The sequence below is a fragment of the Sebastes umbrosus genome, chromosome 7 (genome assembly GCF_015220745.1).
Source record: "Sebastes umbrosus isolate fSebUmb1 chromosome 7, fSebUmb1.pri, whole genome shotgun sequence".
NCBI lineage: Eukaryota > Metazoa > Chordata > Actinopteri > Perciformes > Sebastidae > Sebastes > Sebastes umbrosus.
In genome coordinates, this window is record NC_051275.1 from 18,109,560 (window position 1) to 18,128,959 (window position 19,400).

The 19,400-nt window shown below is 40.8% G+C and overlaps 1 protein-coding gene across 1 annotated transcript; it reads left to right on the top strand.

Moving 5' to 3' along the window:
* The first annotated feature begins 936 nt into the window (after positions 1-936).
* On the top strand, positions 937-18,949 carry si:dkey-103g5.4. Its single transcript, XM_037776444.1, has 22 exons — positions 937-1,125; positions 1,222-1,379; positions 2,409-2,636; positions 3,421-3,759; positions 3,842-3,990; positions 4,267-4,516; positions 5,942-6,112; positions 6,244-6,401; positions 6,707-6,847; positions 7,218-7,359; positions 7,579-7,730; positions 7,978-8,103; positions 8,979-9,168; positions 9,958-10,032; positions 10,574-10,702; positions 12,227-12,289; positions 12,384-12,500; positions 14,087-14,238; positions 14,664-14,750; positions 17,674-17,820; positions 18,010-18,210; positions 18,370-18,949. The coding sequence occupies exons 2-22, from the start codon at positions 1,256-1,258 to the stop codon at positions 18,457-18,459; spliced, it is 3,231 nt and encodes a 1,076-aa protein (XP_037632372.1). The 5' UTR covers positions 937-1,125; positions 1,222-1,255; the 3' UTR covers positions 18,460-18,949.
* The last annotated feature ends 451 nt before the right edge of the window (positions 18,950-19,400 follow it).

A 19,400-nucleotide genomic window follows, 5' to 3' on the forward strand; every position in this document is an offset into this window, starting at 1 on the left:
CCCTGCTGGCTATTAGAAAGAATGCAAGTTTAAGGCAAATCCGCATTGGCTTCACTTTTCAGACGCGGATGTGTGATCTGATTACTGCAATTTTATGAAGACATTACAATCATTTTGTTCTCATATATGTGTGTCTGTGTGTATCCAGGTAAAGGAGCTATATCAGGGAGTGCTCGGGAAACTGCAGCTACTCCACCCACGCTTGATTACTGAGGAGAGGATGGGGGAGGGTTACAAGAGGATGAGGAGGGAGGTGGAGAGGGAGGTGATGCGGCGGAAGACTCTGGCCTCACAGCTGAGGACTCTGCTCGACAGTCAGCTGCAGGTTTACATTACATGACATCCTCATCTCCCATTATCTCATTATAAAAATTAGGAAAATCCTGATTTCCTTCTGAAAACCACTTATTCTAATTACAAGGACAGAGACATATAAAGAGAAAGAAAGGGTGTATTTATGTGTTCTTCGCAGATTTTAAGAGACAACAATTTTTTTTGGGCTGCAACTTACAATTCTTTTTTGGTATTAATTGAGTAATTGGTCTACAGACTGTCTGAAATGGTGGAAAATGCCCAGGGCGATGCCTTCAAATTGCAAGTTTTATTAAAGCAACAGACCAAAACCCAAAGATATTTAGTTTTTCTTTCACACACGACAAAGAAAAGCAGCAAAACCTCATAATTTAGAAGCTGGAAGTTTCAAGCAGTTGTTGTCAATGAAAATCTTGGGTCTCAAGCTCCCACCAACAATGCTAATTAAATATGTAGAAAAGAAAATCATATAAGTTAAAAAAATAAATAAATAAAATGAGAATCTAAGACATAAAAATGTTATTAGAAAAGAAAATGTTTTGTATTTTTGCTTGAAAAGTGATTAAAATGATTAGCCGATTATCAAAATAGTTGCTGATGAATTTTCTGTTTATTAACAGTTAATCAACTTTTCATCTCTAGTTGATTATTTTTAACTGTGTTATATGTTTGACTGTTTTTCTGGCGTCTCCAGGTCCTGAGGAGAGAGCAGCAGGCCCAGCAGAGGGTCCACAGTGTGTTCACCACTCAGCTCAGAGAGTGCACCAGACTACTGTCCAAAGTTTATAACAACAACAACAACCTCCAGCAAACGTAAAGCTTCCATTTATCCTTCGCAACGTATCACAAACAACAATCAGAACAGAGTAAATCCCCTCACATCCTCAATCTGTCGTTTCCCATCTTCAGTCTGATCCAGAGGCTGACGTCCGTGGTGGAGGAGATGGGGGAGCTGGTGTCAGCAGAGTGCCAGCGTCAGGGAGCCTGGGGGTTTCTGGGCGAGGGCACAGGGGCCAAGCTGCTCTGCCCTGACACTGGAGCTGTGCTGACCAAGGACCACATCTTTGGTGAGTCCAACAGCAGCAACAACTCTGTCCTTGAATCTTAGAGAAACAGCTCCATCTGTTGCTAAAAATGTGCACTGCAACAACAAAATCAAATTAAAAAAATCACACCTTTCTATTCTGAAAACAGATAGACCTACACTTTCCATTACTTCACACCCATACAGGTCCATACATTTAGTTTTGTATGTTCAAGTTTTCACTCATTCTAGAAAAAACAGTAAAAACATTTTCTTCTACAACAATTAGCTCATAAAAAGGAATATAAACAAAGAGACTTGAAGCTTGACTTGGACTTGCAAAAAATGACTTGTGAGCATCTCTGCTTTTTTAGTTCATGACAGTATACTTTGCATACTTTAAATTATAGTACTTAGCCAATGATTTATGTATTAGATAAAGATACTTGCTCCTTTTGCTATTTGACTTGATGATTTGTGATGAGATTAAAAAAAATTATAAAATGTGTTGTTTTAGCATGCCTCTACGGTGAATAGAAAATACAAAAACTTGATCATTTTACAAACTCACACACTTTAATAGGCTACTTTATCAAAGTAAGCACAACTACAAGCCAAGTATTCTTTTCTGTAGGCCTATAAGGCAAGAGTACTTCATTATACTTTTCTTAAGTATATCTTGATCAAAAGATATACTTAGACTTTTGTATACTTGTCAGTATAAGCCAAGTAGACTTAGACTTTTAAGTATACTTGTCAGTATGAGCCAAGTGTATTTAAGTATATTTTTGTTAAGTATATCTCTGATAAGTACATAAAAAGTAAACTGAAAGTATACTTTCTTATTTTAAGTTCAAAAGAAGTATACTAATAGCACACTTGAATAAATTTCATTTTGGTAAGGGAGTTAGAAGTGTACCTAAATGATAAGGACGCATGATTGATTCAAGTTTTTACGCTACAGCGATCCATTAAAGAAAAAATCTGCATGAAAAGCAGACCAGCATGTGACCGTACTTAATCATCATAATCATTTACATTTTGATGATCGTTCTCCTCTCTCTCACTCCAGGTCCTGATGGGTCCCTGCGTGTCTGTCGGGCCCTTCATTGTGATTCGGTCACAGGCCTCGTAAGGCCAAACGCTCACAGCCACATGCTGCTGAGCAGCGGGCACACCGTGGCAGTGCCACCAGAGTTCTTCCTCCACCCACAGACCGGCAGAGTTATGCCCATAGCCGGCAACGTGTCCTACGATCCTGCGAGCTCCACACTGGTGTTCACAACTGACTCGTGCACAGGTAACATGAGGGGTGACTGAAACTAAATTAAGACTGCAGAGGAAAACGCATTCAATGATTGAAGCAAAATACTGGTGATGCACATTTTACTCTGCGGATAATAGTCAAATACACATGACATAACATCACATTTAGGTGCTTCTAATGCAGCTCAAATGGACTTTGATGGCACTCCACTCCACTCCACTTTCAACCACTTATACCTTCAAATAACAGACATTAGTCGAGGCTTTGTTGTCAGCCCATTATCTTCTTTCTAGACTCATTATTTTACATAGAGTTCAACACCGGCAGCACTTTCTCCTGAATAATGGCCTCAGCTGAGGAAACAGATGTCCTCTTCTTTTCTTCCATTATTTTTTCACAAGGTATGACTTTTTTGTTCTGTTCTTCTTGACAATGCTCACTTGTGCTATGCTCACAAAATTGGGAAAATTGAGTAGTTGACGGACTGGCCAGAGGTCTAGAATAAAAATTATTCATATAATTTGTGTTTTTCAGATATGTCCTTGGTGGGAATATCACTTCAAAACGAAATGAATATAATACTTTCATGCCCATTCTCTGTGGTTTACTGAAAGTTATTAGTAAAAGCGGAGGAAATCAATAACTGAAGTAGATAGTGGTTAAGTAGGTATAACGAAAGAAGCTGCATATCATTCAAAATAACTCCATGTCCATGCATACAAGATCACTCAGATGGATGACATGCAACTGTGACAGAGTTTTCAAGGGTCTTTCTATTTCTACCGTCTTTTTAACCAACTAACCTGTGCTTTCTCAGCAGACAACAAGAAGTGGGACAGTCCCCTCCTACCTTTCATCCCTTACCCAACCTCCTGCCACTCAGACCAGCCTCTGCCCAACACCCGGCTCAGAGGCCTCAGACCAGGCCAGAGGCTGCAGCTGGGAGCTCCCATGGCAGACCCAGACACGGGGGTCCCGGTGCCCATTCTGGCTGTAACCATCCACCCCGAGACAGGACTGGTCTACCCACTGGGAGGGGTGCATGTCTGTCCCCTCACCCGCCTGCTGCAGCCAATACAGACGGGCTATCCCATGCTGGACTCCAGGACGGGGAATGTTGTGCTCACTGTCGGGGTCAGTCTGGATCCAGTAACAGGTACAGTGCATGCTGGTGAGTCTTCAGCACAGCCTGTGTTGAAGTGGCCATACCCTCAGTGAGTTCACTTTGTTCTGTGTAGGAGCCGTGCAGCCAGTAGGTGGAGTCCTCCTGGCTGAGTCCTTCATCGAACCTCTGAGTGGGCGGCTGGTGAGACTAGGAGGGGCCAGTGTACGGGCCGGGCAGCTGCTGCCTAATGCAGGAGGATACCAGGCCCTGCTAGACAGCAAGGTGCTCGATTAGATGAAAGAAGAAATTGTAGATATTAAAATTTCCATTTGTTCTTCTATGTTGGCTTAAAAGTTGAGAAGTTTATTCTTGATCTTGAAAACAGCAGTTGAAAAAAAACAAAAGGTCTATTTAGGAGTTCTTTCTGGAGGAATGATACACATAGTATTAATAAATGAATACTATGAAAGAGGTATACATGTTATGACACAGATAACAGACTCATTCATTAGATATTTGACCAAAAAAAAAGACTAGAGTGAAACATTTCCCGATTAGGTTCTGGCAGTGATGTTCAAAGTGTTGGAGCTCCTGAAGCCACTCACTGAGGAGTGGGGATCAGACCAAACTCTGCAGCACCACCAGGGTAGCGAGAGAGGGAGCGGTCGGCAAGATCATCTCCTCGCCGCAACCAAGGAGCTCCAGCAGGCCTGGGGAAGGAGCCTGCACTGCCAGCTGCAGCTGCAGACCAGGTTGGGTCTCCTGCTGGACTGGGCTGCAGGTCTCCAGCAGGATGGAAAGACTCTGGGTGAGGAAGTGCGAGCGAGAGGGTGCATGGATTTGAGTATAGTCTCCTGTGGGCTATACAACACAAACTCACTTTTTAAAATATCTCCTTTTTCGGCACTCTGATGGTCCTCCCTTTGTTGCTGCAAATGATGTGCTCTCTTTGAGCTATCTGTCTTCCTGATCTCTTAAAACTTTTGCAAGTGTTTGATCCCTTTTCTTTTTAATCTCTGCTTGTCATCGCTGCTATTAATCTGCTCATTGCTGAGTAGAAAAAACATACTACTTTGTATTTGCTTATCTGTTTCTTCTTTACACCTCTTATTGTGATATGTGAATAGAAATTCATATACTGAAGGCTATTGCTGCTTTTGAAAGTAAGACCATTTCATATTTTAGATATAATACCTTTAGATATATACTTTTTGCGGCTCCTTCTGGATGTCACAATGTTGTCTTTAAGAGCCTTCTACTACCAAGAGCACAAAGAGTTTTAGGCATATAATTACTTATGTATTTTTTTTGGCTTTGGAAAGGTTTCAAAAGCCTAAGGATGATGACATTTTTCATACCTCAAAGACTTTTCACATGACCTTTATTTGTCACAAGCAACCGCTCTCCACAGAAACCAAGCATGTGACCTGCGTGTCCAACATAACCACATTACAATGACACATATGCTACAGTTATGTAACCCATATCCATATTGTAGAATACCGGAAACACAGATTATACTCAAAGCTCAAAGAGACATTAAAACCTTTAACTTAGACCACAAATTCGCAGTCATCACACCGCCATATCATACAGTACAGCACTTTACCCACAATGCTGTTTGAGAGATGCTTTACCTCATAAAAAGTGGCAAGTTTAATATAAGTCTCACAGGATTTACATTATGTAAATGTGAAAGTTGATTGCACTGTAGGCACCGTGGTTATATCTTTTTTTAGTTGTTTGAGCCCCTGACACATCGATAATCAAATTACGTCAGTACTGAAATATTGTCGCTCTGCTCGAGGCCGTTGCCAATCTGAATAATACAGCTGCTGTGGTCATGTGTGGTCATGTGTGCTCTGCTTGATTATCTGCTTCTTAGTTTTTTTGCTTCTTATATGCTTTGTGAGACGCGCCTTGCAGCCACAATCCTGTTTCATGTACCTCACTCTGTCTGTATTTATTTTTGCATTTACTTTGGTTTAGAGGTTGTATGAATTTAACCAAATACAGTAAAGTATCACTGAAGTAAAGCGAATGCCAAAACTGCCAGTCTTTTCTAAACTAGTCAGAAAAGTCTTATCGACCTACTTCTGCACCTCTCTACCTTGTTAAAAATGTGTTGGCCGTAAGAACTTGCAGGAATACTTTGGGAAATAAATATTTGAGCACCATATCATATTTTGTTTCCTCCACTCTAACCCTCTGACTTCTGTGTTGTTCAAACCAGGAGAGATGCCTCTCTTGGGTTCAGATCTGTGTGTGCCAGCTCTGCTGGGGATGGAGTACCCTGACCCCATGGGATCTGGTCTTAGTGTACCTGTGCTGGGGTGTCAGACTGACCTTGTCTCTGGGATTATAACACCGCTGGCAGGGACCATGGAGGACCCCGAAGGAAAAGGTTCTGTGAAAAACGAAACAATTGCACAGTCACCCGAGAATTCATCTAATCTGCTTTTAAATTATATTAAACAATACAGAATAAAGCATGTTGCACCCTTTTCTGTGTCTATATGCTGTTGCACTTCACAGGCCTGGTGGCCATTCGGTATGGATCTCAGACTGTTGACCCAGTGACAGGGGTGTTGGCCCCGGTGGTTGGAGTCAGGCTGGATGTGTCCAGAAAAATCGTTGTACCTATCACAGCTTCCTACTGGCTAACGGTGGCGGATCAAACTGATAGTGTGCAGGTGGGGAAGTAATTGAGAGAGGTTTTTCCATAAATGATTAGAAACCTTTCATATGACTACAGAGAATAAAAGTGATGCAGCTCTCTACCTGAGGTTTATTTTATAGCAGGAGGAACTTTTGTGAACTTGATAAAAATGATTAAAATCTTTATGTTATATTATGTAATGTTATGTTATGTTATGTTATGTTATGTTATGTTATGTTATGTTTAAACCTCTTGCATTTAAGTTTGCAGCCCATCCAATTCAGTTACATGGAATTTAGCGAACTTCTGCTTTCTTTTGTTGCTGCTATTGTGTGCCAGGTGGAGGCGCTGCAGAGAGAGGTGTGTGTGCGAAACACTTCTTGGCAGCAGCAGAGGCAGCGGGAGGAAGATATTCTCTCTGATCTGGACTCAGGTCTATTCCAGTGTCTCTTTAGAGTTGCAGAAGCGAACTCTTACGAGGTCAGCAGCGGGGGCGGGAGGGTTTGGTGTTTTGGTTGTAAATATCTTAGCCTGGCCTCTGAGCATAGGAGGGGAAATTCAAAGGGGTTGAGCCCTTTGAACATTTGGGAATGAGTAAGGGGATGTATGAATGCTGAGGCAAACAGCATTGGAAAGTAATTCTAGAGAGGGTTTTCATCCCCTGCTGTGCAAACTGCATGTATAAGCAAGTTTGTGGTTAGGGCAAACTGCAAAGTCACCTTATCTCTGTGTATGAGTGTGTGCATGTGTGCTTATACCTTTGTTCTCTAAGTTGAGTGTGTCTTTTTATATGCAAATTTATGTGCCTCCACTTTTCATATTCCAAGCATAAGTGTGCACTGTGTTGCAGGTCCAGTGGTCGGGGAGGCAGCTGAAGGAAGCAGCCGTAGAGCTGCAGGATTCAGCGCAGACGGAGACGCAGAGGAGAGCAGCTCAGTGCTCCCACTTGGCTCTGATCTTGCCCCCGCATGTCTTACACATTCTCACACTGGGTAAATTGGCTGGCAAGCTGGCAGAATGAAGAGCATGAAGGAAATTACACTCATGACCCACTCTGCTGTTATAATTCATCGCTTGCCAAAAGAGAGATGCCTCATGCCAGCGTCTCATATCCACACCCTTCAGTTGTAGAGAAATTAACATAATTTCAGTGTTCAGCATTTTATTTGGGTTGGCAGCATGTCTTTGTGCATCTCCGTCTGGGTTTGTAGGTGACGAGCAGGAGTGGGATCGGCAGTGTGTTTGGCACTCAGAGCTCGTGTCGGGCCTTGATAAGGTGGATGTGTGTATGGAGCAGCTGCAACAAGACCAAGAAAAATGGACAACACAGGGAGGAGACTGGGCTACAAGCTTCCATGCTCTGGTCAGAGTAATGGCTGTCTATGTTTTTGCCCTGTAGCTTAACTGGTGACTAACACAGTTAGGTCAGATGTTCACACCACCAATGCTAAATGCATATGACTCATGATGCTACATAGGGGCTTTCAAAAGTCTAGTCATTGAACTTTGATGCCAGCCCCTGTGCTATGAGATGTAATATTGCCATCTAAATGTAAATAAGACTTCATGTTTCTTCTACTCACTCAAGCCTGTGTTTATTGTTCCTCCAGGACAGAGAGCTGAGACAGAGAGAGTTGTGGGAGCAGTGTTGTTCCAGACAGACAGAGTTGGTGGCTGCTCTTAATGCGCTGCACTTTGTCAGACACCTTTCTCAGCTCCGCGCCGACACCGCTCAGGTCAAAACACACACAGAGACACCACATAAATAAAAACCTAAATATATGATGCAGGGAAGTGTATCGCTCTCTTTTTTTGTTTGTCTTTTTTCCATCATTAAAGCTGCAGTGGGTAGAAATGGAGCAAATATGATTTAAAAAAGTTATTTTTATAAAACGGTCACTATATCCTGACAGTAGTACATGTGACAGGTAATCTGAAAAAAAAATCATGTTCCTTTGTGTCCTCCGGTGCTCCTAATGGCATCTGCAAGATTTCACAGACCGGAGGAAAACAACCAATCAGAGCCGAGCTGGAGTCTGCTGTCTCTGAGCAGCTGTCAGTCAACAGTCTCGTGAACTCCGATCAAACGGTCAAACTAGGCAGCGCTGATCAAACATGAATCAAGACTCTGTTATGACTATTTCTCGCCTCAAATGTTTTCAGAAACATCTTGTAGTGTACTGCTTAGCTGTAAAATGAGAAAGTTTGTGACCCAGCAGCCATGTTGAGATCAGTTGAGGAAATATCAAGCACCGCCCACCAGCTGAAGCACAGCCAATAGGAACGCTCAATAGGAACGCTCTCTCTCAAATGACCTATGATTGGCCTATGATTTTTTAAAGCCTGAAAACAGAGCCATGAGGAGGTGCAAAAGTCTAGTTTTCTCTCAGAACACTTGACTTACAATATGCTGAAAGGTTATTATGGAATTGAACCAATGATGCCAAAAACATTCTGCCTACTGCAGGTTTAACTCTATTTATTTGAACCTGAGATGCAAATTGTGCTAATTACATAATCAAGTTATCAAAAAGTTGACAAATCTTTGTTTAGGTTATCTCCATTTCCCCCGGCGTTATTCTGAGCTGCCGCCCTTTTCCTGTTTGTTTAGGCCGTACTGTGTGGGAACTTTTGGTATAAGGAGTATGGTCTGGTCCAGTGCAATGGACGTAGGCTGACTGCGGAGGTCAGGGGTCTGCTTCAACAGATGGCCTTGCCACTGCTGGAGAGATTGAACCAGCTCCTGGAAGACAAACAGCCTGCCAGCTTCTCCCCCAACACCTGCAATCATCACATGTCTGGTACTGAATGAGCACTAGATAGGGGTGCTATATTTACTACATGATAAGGGTACTGATACATGTAGGAGGCAAACATTTAGATATGCAGTACACGTAGTTCCGGAGAAAGCACAAGCCCCCCCATTGAATAATGGCATTGTTTGGTAGCTATACTAATTTTCTGCTGTTTCTGTTTTGATATGCAATCTTTGAAATTGCTGTACTGCAGCCCACATTTCCTGGTACTTTCGCTCTATGTGGGGCTGCAAATTCATAGATCGGAAGCCATTATCTACACACGTTCTGTTACTGCTGTCAAAAGATAAAACTGGTGTTATTCTATATTTCTTTCTTTTTGTCAGCAAAGACCAAAGCCAAGCACAATGGTTACTTCAAAAGACCAAAACAGGCTTCCAAAAAAGCTGAGCACTTTAGATTTTAACAAACATCGCATTAAACAGGATCAAATGGTGCATTTGTTGGGGATTATTTTCTGTTTTATTTATTAAATACACATTTGGCGCTTTAGTGAGTATTTACAGCAGCAGGGTGGTGTATGTGGGATTGACTCTTAACAAACTACAGCACCCGTGTCGATTGTAATGAAGGAATATGCCACCCAGTGGGGCTCATTTATGTGTTTTTAATAGTTTTTGAAAAACAATGCTTTGGCGCAGAATAATCAACCACATTACATCAGGCTCTGACTAAACTCGGTTTTGGTCTTTTCGTGAGGTTTGTTGACGATAAGAAAAATATAGAATGCTGGCATTCTTGTACTTTAGGTGTATGATTTCTGACGTGTTTCAGGTTTGTCAACAAAGCAGGCATATGGGTTGGAAATACCCTCTAGAGTCTGGACAGCCTCTGTGCCAGTAGTGAAAGGTATGTGCTTCTCTCAAGCCTTGAGATAACATGTGTGTATGTGTGTGTAGAAAGTGTGTGTGTATGGAGAATGCGTAGAAATATTGTGAAGTATGTTGCTTGTCAAAATTTAGCAGGATGGAGCAGTGAGAAGGGAAACAGCCACTGTGTTGGTAAAAATTCACCTTGTCGTCGATATGTGCTGCATTAAGAAATCAATAGCTCCAGCGTGTTGTTGAGTTTCTGTTAAGTCTCTGGAGATTAGAGATAGAGTACAATGAGAACAGTGAAGAATCAGGAGATTATTATGATTCTGACAAGTGTTGGAAATAAGACATAGCTTGTATATGTACAGAATATGGCAGGTACAAAAAAGTTTTACAATGAGAAGACAATAGTTTATGTTTCTATCAAAACTAGCCCTCAAAAGTAAAAGTGCATTGACTCAAATTAATGTGTCTTTGGTCTGTAGAGAACTAACTTCACAAAACCAAAAGCCTCACAGCTACTTGAGGAGATACTTTGATTTTGCAAGATCTCTGATGGTTTTGTGTTTCTGCAGGAATCTCCACTCAGTCTTTGAGGGAGCCTGTCCATTTAGCTCAGTCCCAGGACACCGGTCTGCAGGTCAGCTCAGCACCGACACACAACTCACAGAGACACACCTCATCTTCCGGCATTCACTCCCAGGGTAAGACGAAGCACAAATCATACAGCGGTACTATATGTGCGACCCCTTTCACCCCGTGTTGTATTCCTGTGCTGTGCTTCACTGCTATACTGTATGTACCTATTGCAAGTTCTCTGCTAGATTATTCAGTTAACAGACTTCTGGGAAAGGACACACAGATATTCACACGTCCACACCTACACACCCACAAATAGACAGAAATTGAGCACTCACAATTCTAGCTGTAAACAGCAAAGCACACCTCTAAAGGAATAGTTAGATATTTTGAAAAATACGGGTATCCTATTTTAAAATTGTATTTAATTTTTATTTAACCAGAAAGTTCGTATTGAGATACAATATATCTTCTGTCAGGGAGTGCTTGTCAAGATGAACTGCAAAATGAAACGTTATTTTTGCGGAGAGTTACTGTAGATGCGAGTATTGATGCCACTCTCATGTCTGTACATTAAATATGAAGCTATAGCCAGTAGACGCTTAGCTTAGCATAAAGACTGGAAACAGGGGAGAACAGCTAGCCTGGCTCGTCCAAAAAAATCCAAAATCCAAAACGGCACCTCTAAAGCTCACTAGTTAACACAACGTATCTCAATACAACGGTTCGTATGATATCTTACGAAAAGTTATTCCTCATATTTGGCGCTTTTTCCCAGGAATGTCCAGCAACACATGTCAATTTCCGCTTGTTACATGCATAGTCTTTTCAAAATAAACTTCTGTCTTCACAGGAAACAACTTAGTTAGGTTTATTCAACAAAACTACGCAGTTAGGTTTAGCAAAAGATCATGGTCTGGGTTAGAAAAACTCCAGAAGTGGCATTACTTGAGTACGGAAGTTAAGTGACAAATAAGTCAATGTTTGGATTAAAATATAGCTACAGGAGAGTGATGTTCATATCCTGTGTGAAACCAGAGGTTAACATTGATTTATTTGTCACGTAACTTCCATACGTAAGTTATGCCACTTCAGGTGTTATTTTAACCCAAGCCACAATCTTTTCCTGAACCTTACTAAGTAGTTTTTGTCACAAAACGTGCGTACCTAAGTTATGCCACGTCCGGTGCGGCGTGGTTACGCCGCACCAGACGTGGCATAACCACGATCTTTTCCTAAAACTACCTAAGTGGTTTTGTTGGTGTTGTTGAGAATACATTGACACGTTATATCTTGTTTGTTTAATCTTGTGTAAAAAAAGTTGTGGTCTTACAACAATTACTTGGCCGTGTGTAGTGACTTCTTGGAGTCTTGTTGTAACCGTGAGAGAGACTCCAGAAAGTCACTGCCTCTCCCCGAGAATTAAACCTGCACATAACGCCCATAAAACTCTTCATCTTGTCTTTTTTACTCTTCACTTTTAGTACGGATTAAATGAAGTAGGTAAACCGAGTTGATTAGTGAGCTATAGGGGTGTTGGTCGGTGGATTTTGTTGTCGGACAGAGCCAGTCATTGTGCTAAGCTATGCAAACCTTCCAAACAATTCCCTCAATGATAATGAGTCATTTCAATCTTGATTTCCAAACAGAGAGCCAGCCGATGAAAGAGTCTGCTCAGCCTACACATAGCATCTCCATCCCCGCAATTCCAGGTGACATCATGCTGTAAAATAACCCATAGTTAGAACGTGTGACACGTGGCGTGCCACATTAACGTTATCCATCCATGTTGCTTTTATTCCCCAGAAGAGGAGTGGACCAAGCTGCTGGAGCTCTCTCCTCTGTTTCAGCTGTTGAAGGGGACGGAGCTGCAGCTAAAGGGCTGGACCTGTGAGGCAGGGCTTATTAGAGGAGGGCTCGCTGGTAGGTGGGGAAGTTCTATAGATTTCAGCACTGGCTGCATGTTTTTTTAACCGCTCTCCTGAGCCTTGATGAAGCCCAGATGGTAGTAATTTTCTCAACCTCAAATGTTCAGGCATATGTTAGTTTGTTTGGCTTCTGGGACTCAGGGTTTAATTTAGTCAGATCTGTTTTACTGAGGTGCTGGTAAATGATGCAGTAAAAATAGATCGTGGTGTACTGCGTTTTTTGTTGGACACACTAGCAGCGTGACTCTAGGGATGGCAATGTCAGTCAGTCCACCACTTTGGTCCAGACTGAAAAGTCTCAACTAATTTTAGATGGATTGACATTTAGCGCAGGCATTCACGGTCCCCAGAGGATGAACTGACTTTGGTGATCCCCTGACTTTTACTTTAATGCCGCCATGAGTTTTACATTTTTGCTTTTAAGTTCAATGTCTGGCCAACTTTTGGATGGATTTTCATGAAACTTTCAGGTTCATCATCAAATTGTAAATTTGTCCAATATTTTGGGTTATGACCTGAAAAACGAAGCCAGCCTCAGCTGAACTTTGTGTTGTTTAGTCTAGTGCCAGTAGAGAGCCGAAGTCCCGCCCCTTCCGGTGGACCACCATGGGATCTGATTCCGGAAAAAATATGAACGGTAGTCAACGGCGAGAGACAAATGATTTTTTGATCCCGCTTGAATTGCGCCATGAACTACACGTATGATGTTTGTCAATTTAAAAGATTTTTTTTTTTTGCAAATCAACAAAAGTAAAACTGTTTGTTGTAAAACTGTGAAAATATATCATTAGAAAGATTACACACCCAAAAGTCGCTGAAGCTACGATGCCTGTTTGTTTCGTACTTGGATGTATACTCACATGAGCAACAGTTCTCGCTCGTTCTTTCACTTTCCAGCTGATAAAAATGTGTGATTCATGGCACAATTCAAACAGGATCAAAAAATGATGCGTCTCCCCATTGACTACCATTCATATTTATTCCGAAATAAGGTCCCATGGGGTCCACCGGAACGGGAGGGACTTCACCTCTCTATAAGCGAATGTTAGCATGATGACACCCTAAACTTGGGAGAACATAATAAACGTTAAAGCTGCTAAACACAAGCATGATGAGATTCTTACAATAACACTATTAGGATTAATTAGTTGCATGTGTAACACATAAATATATTACTTTCAAGTATTTGTCAAAAAGATGTGTGATTTTTTGGACTTTTTGTTGAACAGCCAGAAAAAAACTTGAAATCAAACCCAGACACCTCCTACGTTGTTGTTTCTTGCAAAACAACAGATTTGACAGATTTGTGGTTCACACTCCAAAAACCCAGAACCTACTTTTATGTTTTGTTGTTGTGTCTGAGTAATGTTTTACTGGCTACGTGTTGAATAAATAAAGTCATAGCTGCAAACTCGAGTGGGTAGAAAAAGGTAACAGTAACGCTAACCCTCTAAACGAATCACTCCGGTGGCATATGTTTCGTAAAAAACAGCTAATTTCAATGAGTTTACAGCTATGACAGTATACAGTAACTAACGGCCTGTAGATCCTGGCAACCGTCATGTTGTGTGTTTTTTCCAGACAGAGGCAAGAGTTTTGTAGACGTCCTGGATGCTCAGTGGGAGTGTGAGGGAGAGCTGATCCCTTTGGACCCGTCGGTCCTCAACCCCAGAGAGTTCCTGGTCTACCAGCACGGACTCTTCCTGATGCATACGTTACATAATCGAAAACTGGTTGGTGCTGTTATTTTAAACCTTATTAATTTTTTAAATTGCTCTCACTGTTTAATTGAGGCTTTGAGTGGCCTGGCCTCAAGCTATTTTCAAAATTTAAATTTATTATGAGCCTCTGTGCAGCCTGAAGTACTCAGGCAGGTACTCAAAGCAGGAAAGCTTCTAAATATCTCTGAGCAAAGGTGACTCGAAAGCTCTGGAGCTTCATACTGACCTTCCTTAACAATTCAGGCTAATATCATCCCTTAAATCTCATCTGGAAATAAATACTATTTTCACTTTTATTCTTTTTGTTGTGTTCTCTAGATGTCGTTCCCTGTTACACACATATTGTATATAGATATTTTTTCATTTTTATTGTGGCTTCAATAAGAATATTGTAGTCTAATAAAAAAGGCTTGGATTGTTGTTCTCTCTTCAAACAGACTCCAGCCATTTCACTTCAGATAGCAGCGAGTCTCCCAAACAACAACTACTTCAACAACGCTTTCAGAAATTCCTTCTTCTATCAGGTAAACTTCGAGCTTTTTTTCTGTGAAAGTGTAATTTGATATTTTCTTTATGTGTTTCAGCACAATTGAGTGCAATTGCTCAATATTATGTATGGCATAACTGGCATCAACAAGATAATGAATTGACTAATAAAGTCACAAGTGATGCACCTAAACCAATAAAGCAGGCAATGCATATTAAATGAAACCCACAAAAATACCATAGAGATGGATGCAAAAAATACTTTCAATATCACAGAATGTTTTTAAGATGACATTATTGCATGGCTGCTATTCCATCTGGTTGTGTGAAGGGTGATATAACTGTTCCCTGCAAAGCACTTGTGAAAATGAGAGTCTACTGTGGTCTGGTACTGAGACCATCTAAAACCCAAACAAGCTGTACAGATTAGTTTTTAGTTATCTGGAAGCTCAAGCATCAAAGCATTTCACACGCTGAAGCTGCAGGTTTTCTGAAAATCAGTTTCTCAATCATTAAGAAGAACATTTGTACTGTAAGCATGCAACAGTGCTCTCATAAAGAATCTATATAAGTTTGAAACAACTCTGTACATGTTGTGAAATAGTGCTGGCTCATCTGAGACCAGCATGACTTCAGATTTGGCACTCTTGCTATAGTCCATTTAGAGTACATTATGTTCTCTGCTGTCCCTATTGTTCATGGGAAACTCTCCCTCCACTATAAAGGATGTTATTGATGTTCTGCTGTTCAACTCTGTAAGGCTTTTAGGGGCGTGGATTTCCTTTTCTCTGCTGAAACAGTATTATCCATCAGAAAAAAAGTATGGTATGCAGCTGCTCGTCTGCTTGGGTCTTGGCCTGTCAAAGTGTATTCTGTTGATACCAGAGTGGGTCAGGAATGAGTCCTAAAACCCGGAAATGAGTTAGCATTTATGCACTTCTAGTTCCTTCATCTGGAAGTCTGTGGATTTTTTTTAATGGGTTTTTAGTTAGATGCCTGAAATAAGATCTGCGGTTAACACAAGCTTAAGAGATTTTAACGTTTTGTTCTACGATATAAAATACGTCAGTAAATACCCCACTTATGAATTTTGAAGCTTTTGCGTTTCTTAAAAAAGACTGTTGCTAACAAGTGGCTAAATGAGACTACTAAATGTCATCACGCCGACTCGTCCGCCTTTACAGCCTCGTTGTGTATACTTGCGCTCATGCGACCGTAGTGTAGTTCGTCTATGGCCTAACGTTAGCTTTGCTCTAGCGATTGCATTTACGCTTCAAATATCATAAAAGTGGTGTTCATTTGTGAAGATTTTCTTGCTGAACAAAACGTGTAAGTATCATAAATGTTTGTTTGCCACAGAACTTATTTTCTGCAATAATCCAAAACCCAATGGAAAAATTCCATTGGCTTTTTGTTGAAGGAACCCAGGGTGATGCTAGCATCCTGGTTGGCCTACAAAAATACGTCATCCCTGCACCACTCTATAAATATAGGTATATAGTATAGATCCAGAATACGTATTTGTGGTGTGTATTTGTGACTAGTTCTTAACCTCACTGGAGAATGTTAGTACCTATATAACTGGTTCCCAACATTATAGATGGTGAATATGAACATAATTTATTCAACACCGTTCTACATAGTATAGTTCTACATAGTATTTTTAATGTGTTGTTTCGCTACTTTTACTTAAAGGGACTATTTGTAACTTTCAGACTTGTTTGTTAACAGCGACACCTGTGGCCTTGAAATCAACGAAAGTCAGCGTCGAGCTCGCGCTTGCTCGCTCTAAATAGACATGGACGAGCATCGCTCAAAACAGTGAGGCGACACACGTCAGCTAAAACCACAATATCACTCTATATTTCAGCATGTGTGGCGACCCGCTACATTTATACGCTTAAAAAGTTACAAACAGTCCCTTTAAGTAAATGATCTGAATATTTCTCCCACCCATGAATAGCACGATGATTGTAAATGAGACTTTATGTGACACTAATGGGGGATGAAAGAGGATAAAGACTTTTCAGAAAACTTAACAAAATCAAAAACACTACAGGAAAAACTGTTAAAGGAGAAAATGAGGGAATGGTACAGAAAGTAAGGAACAGTGGAACAAACCAGAACCTCCATCTGAACTCTGACCAGACTTTCTCATTTCCCATTTATCAAAACCGAAAGAGCTCAGACAACACCACAACAGCAGCTCGCTGTGTCTATCTGCTGCTGCTAAATCTTTTTTTTTTTTTTTTTGAGCCCTCAAGGGGCAATTCATTGTTGAGTCCCAAAAATGAAAGGCTTTAGAGAACATCCTGTTCTGTCCCGCTGATCTCTGGACACAAAAGACTCTGTTCATCCAGCTCCGCTCACAGAGGAGAGAGGTCAGACTAAAAGACCCCTCAGTAAATACCCAACAAGTCCACACCCTTCAGGTTTCCTGCAGGGCTAGGGGTTATAGAGTTTGTTTCTGGTGAACGTTGCGCTCTTTCAGATTCCTTTAGAGAGATTCACACCTCCTAGGAAACCAGCTGCAGATAGGCTTTAAATTAAGAGTTTGCAATATTTGAAGTATATCAGTTTAATTTGCACAACATACAACTCCGGCTGCCATCTAGAATTTAATGCATTTAATGGGAGACGTTATCCTTATTATTATCCTTATCATTATCCTTGTTAAGTGCAAACAAGAATTCCAGTAGAAGTTATTGACGTTTGTATTGATGAATCTACCTCTTCTTGCCCTCTTAGCATCCATTTGTTGCATTTCCTCATTTGTATTTTTCACTTAATCATAAAACTTTAATGGGAAACTAATCCTTTAATGTCCTTCCAAATAGCAAGACACATTGTCTTGTACGTGGAAATCAATGCGGCACAATGCTCGCTTTTCATCAGTGAATGATGCATGTGTGTCTTTGTGCAGCTGTAATGTGTTGCTGTGAATGACTGCCCTGTTGACAGGAGGCAGAGGAGACGCTCTTTGTCCGTCGCCAGAGGCTCCAGTCAGTTGGAGGCTTCTCCCTGCTGCTGCTCCACTGTCTGTCCCATGTCCAGATTAAAGACATGAGCTCTGACTCCAGTCCTGCCTTCCAGAGGCTTTTCTTCAAGGTATACAAACACTCAAAGTGTGCATGAAGGGATATTGGAGTTGTGAGAGTACATTTTTATTTCAAATTTAGCAACAATTAAAGCTGACCTTTGAAATTCCAGCGATTATTTAAGGGTTTGTTGTCAGTTTGATGTCTTCTATGTGCGTGACATTAGTTTAATATTGTTGTTTTGTGTAATTGTTCACAGATACTGCAGGAATGTCTGGGGGAGCTGTTTCAGGCCAGACTGTGCGTGCCTTCCTCTGGACAGGAAGCCAATTTGTGTGTGTTGTTTCAGGACCAAGAGGCCCCTTCTTCAGGAGTCTTAAAGGGGACTCTGTCAGACTCCCACGCTTCCTTCCTGCTTCACAGGTTTCACAAACCAAGCAGAGGGTTGCTGTCTGAAGATGTAAGAACAGAATATTTCCTCTAATTATGATCATTCTTCTTGTTCTTTAATTTATTTGTCTGTCTGTATTGTGTGAAACAGAGTGACAGGAGACTATCTGTAATCGGAGAGTAACCCAACTGTCTCCTGTTGTGCGTCTGTTTGTGGTTATGCGAACAGGAAGTCGAGGATCTTCAGAAGAAGCACAGAGAAACGTCTCTGCTCTCCCATCTTGAAGGACTTTTGAGAGAGAAGAGCTCTGAAGCGTGATGAAAAATCTTCTATTTGAAAGAGAAGAAAACCACCCAAAATATATAGATGCTATGACTCAGTTCTTTATTGCAGAGGAGGGACACACCTTAGAGCAGTTTCTCTCTTGAGTTTTTAGACGGAGAGAAAAACAAGATGTAAGGATGGGCAGATGTTTTACAGAATCAATTATCTCCTGCAAGACGGAAACAACAAGTCTTTTATCTGATGACAGGAACTTCCTTTCATCCATGGAGATAAGCATATTATTGTACTCTCTGCGTGATAAGAACTTTGTTTTTCACATGAGAAGGACGCACAATCCTCCCACAAGGCACAGTTTACTTCTAAAGTGTTACAATCATAATGAAAAAATATTATTTGTCCCACAGAGAAAGGCAAAGTCAAAACATATGTAGAGACCTTTATGCTTCCATACTAGTGTGATATGTAAATATGTACGTTTTAAAATCCAAATCCATTCAAGAAATAAAATCGAACCCTAAAACAACTTCAAAACATTATTTCCAACCTGAAAAATGTTTGATCATAATGTTTATCGAATCAAATGTGCATCGTTTTGTCAAGCAAAATATGTTAATCTTACCAAATTATATTAGTTTGACAAAATATGAGTTGAGAAGCAAAGCTAGTACACTTTGTTCTTTTCTTTTGCATCATGTGTCACGTTATTGTGAGACAAAAATAACAGCAATTAACGGCCTTTATAGACCATTTTAGATAATGTGTCTACAACACCTTTGTGTCTATTCAATGAAAAGTTACTTGTCTTTTTTCATTATTAGAGAACATTATTTCCGCTTCAATTCTTGTAATAACTGATCACAAAAATATTCATGTTGCAATTTTTTATTTTTTGTAAACAAAACAGTTTTCTCCTTCATACATGTTGTTTTGGCTTTCATCACCGTAAGCAATGCATTATATGTTTTTATGGGCGC

Excerpts from the sequence above, each read along its gene's own strand:
- si:dkey-103g5.4 (XM_037776444.1), top strand. The coding sequence starts at position 1,256 with ATGGGGGAGCTGGTGTCAGCAGAGTGCCAGCGTCAGGGAGCCTGGGGG. Across the intron at positions 6,113-6,243 it reads GGAGGACCCCGAAGGAAAAG|GCCTGGTGGCCATTCGGTAT; the intron begins GTTCTGTGAAAA and ends TGCACTTCACAG. Across the intron at positions 7,731-7,977 it reads CTACAAGCTTCCATGCTCTG|GACAGAGAGCTGAGACAGAG; the intron begins GTCAGAGTAATG and ends TTGTTCCTCCAG.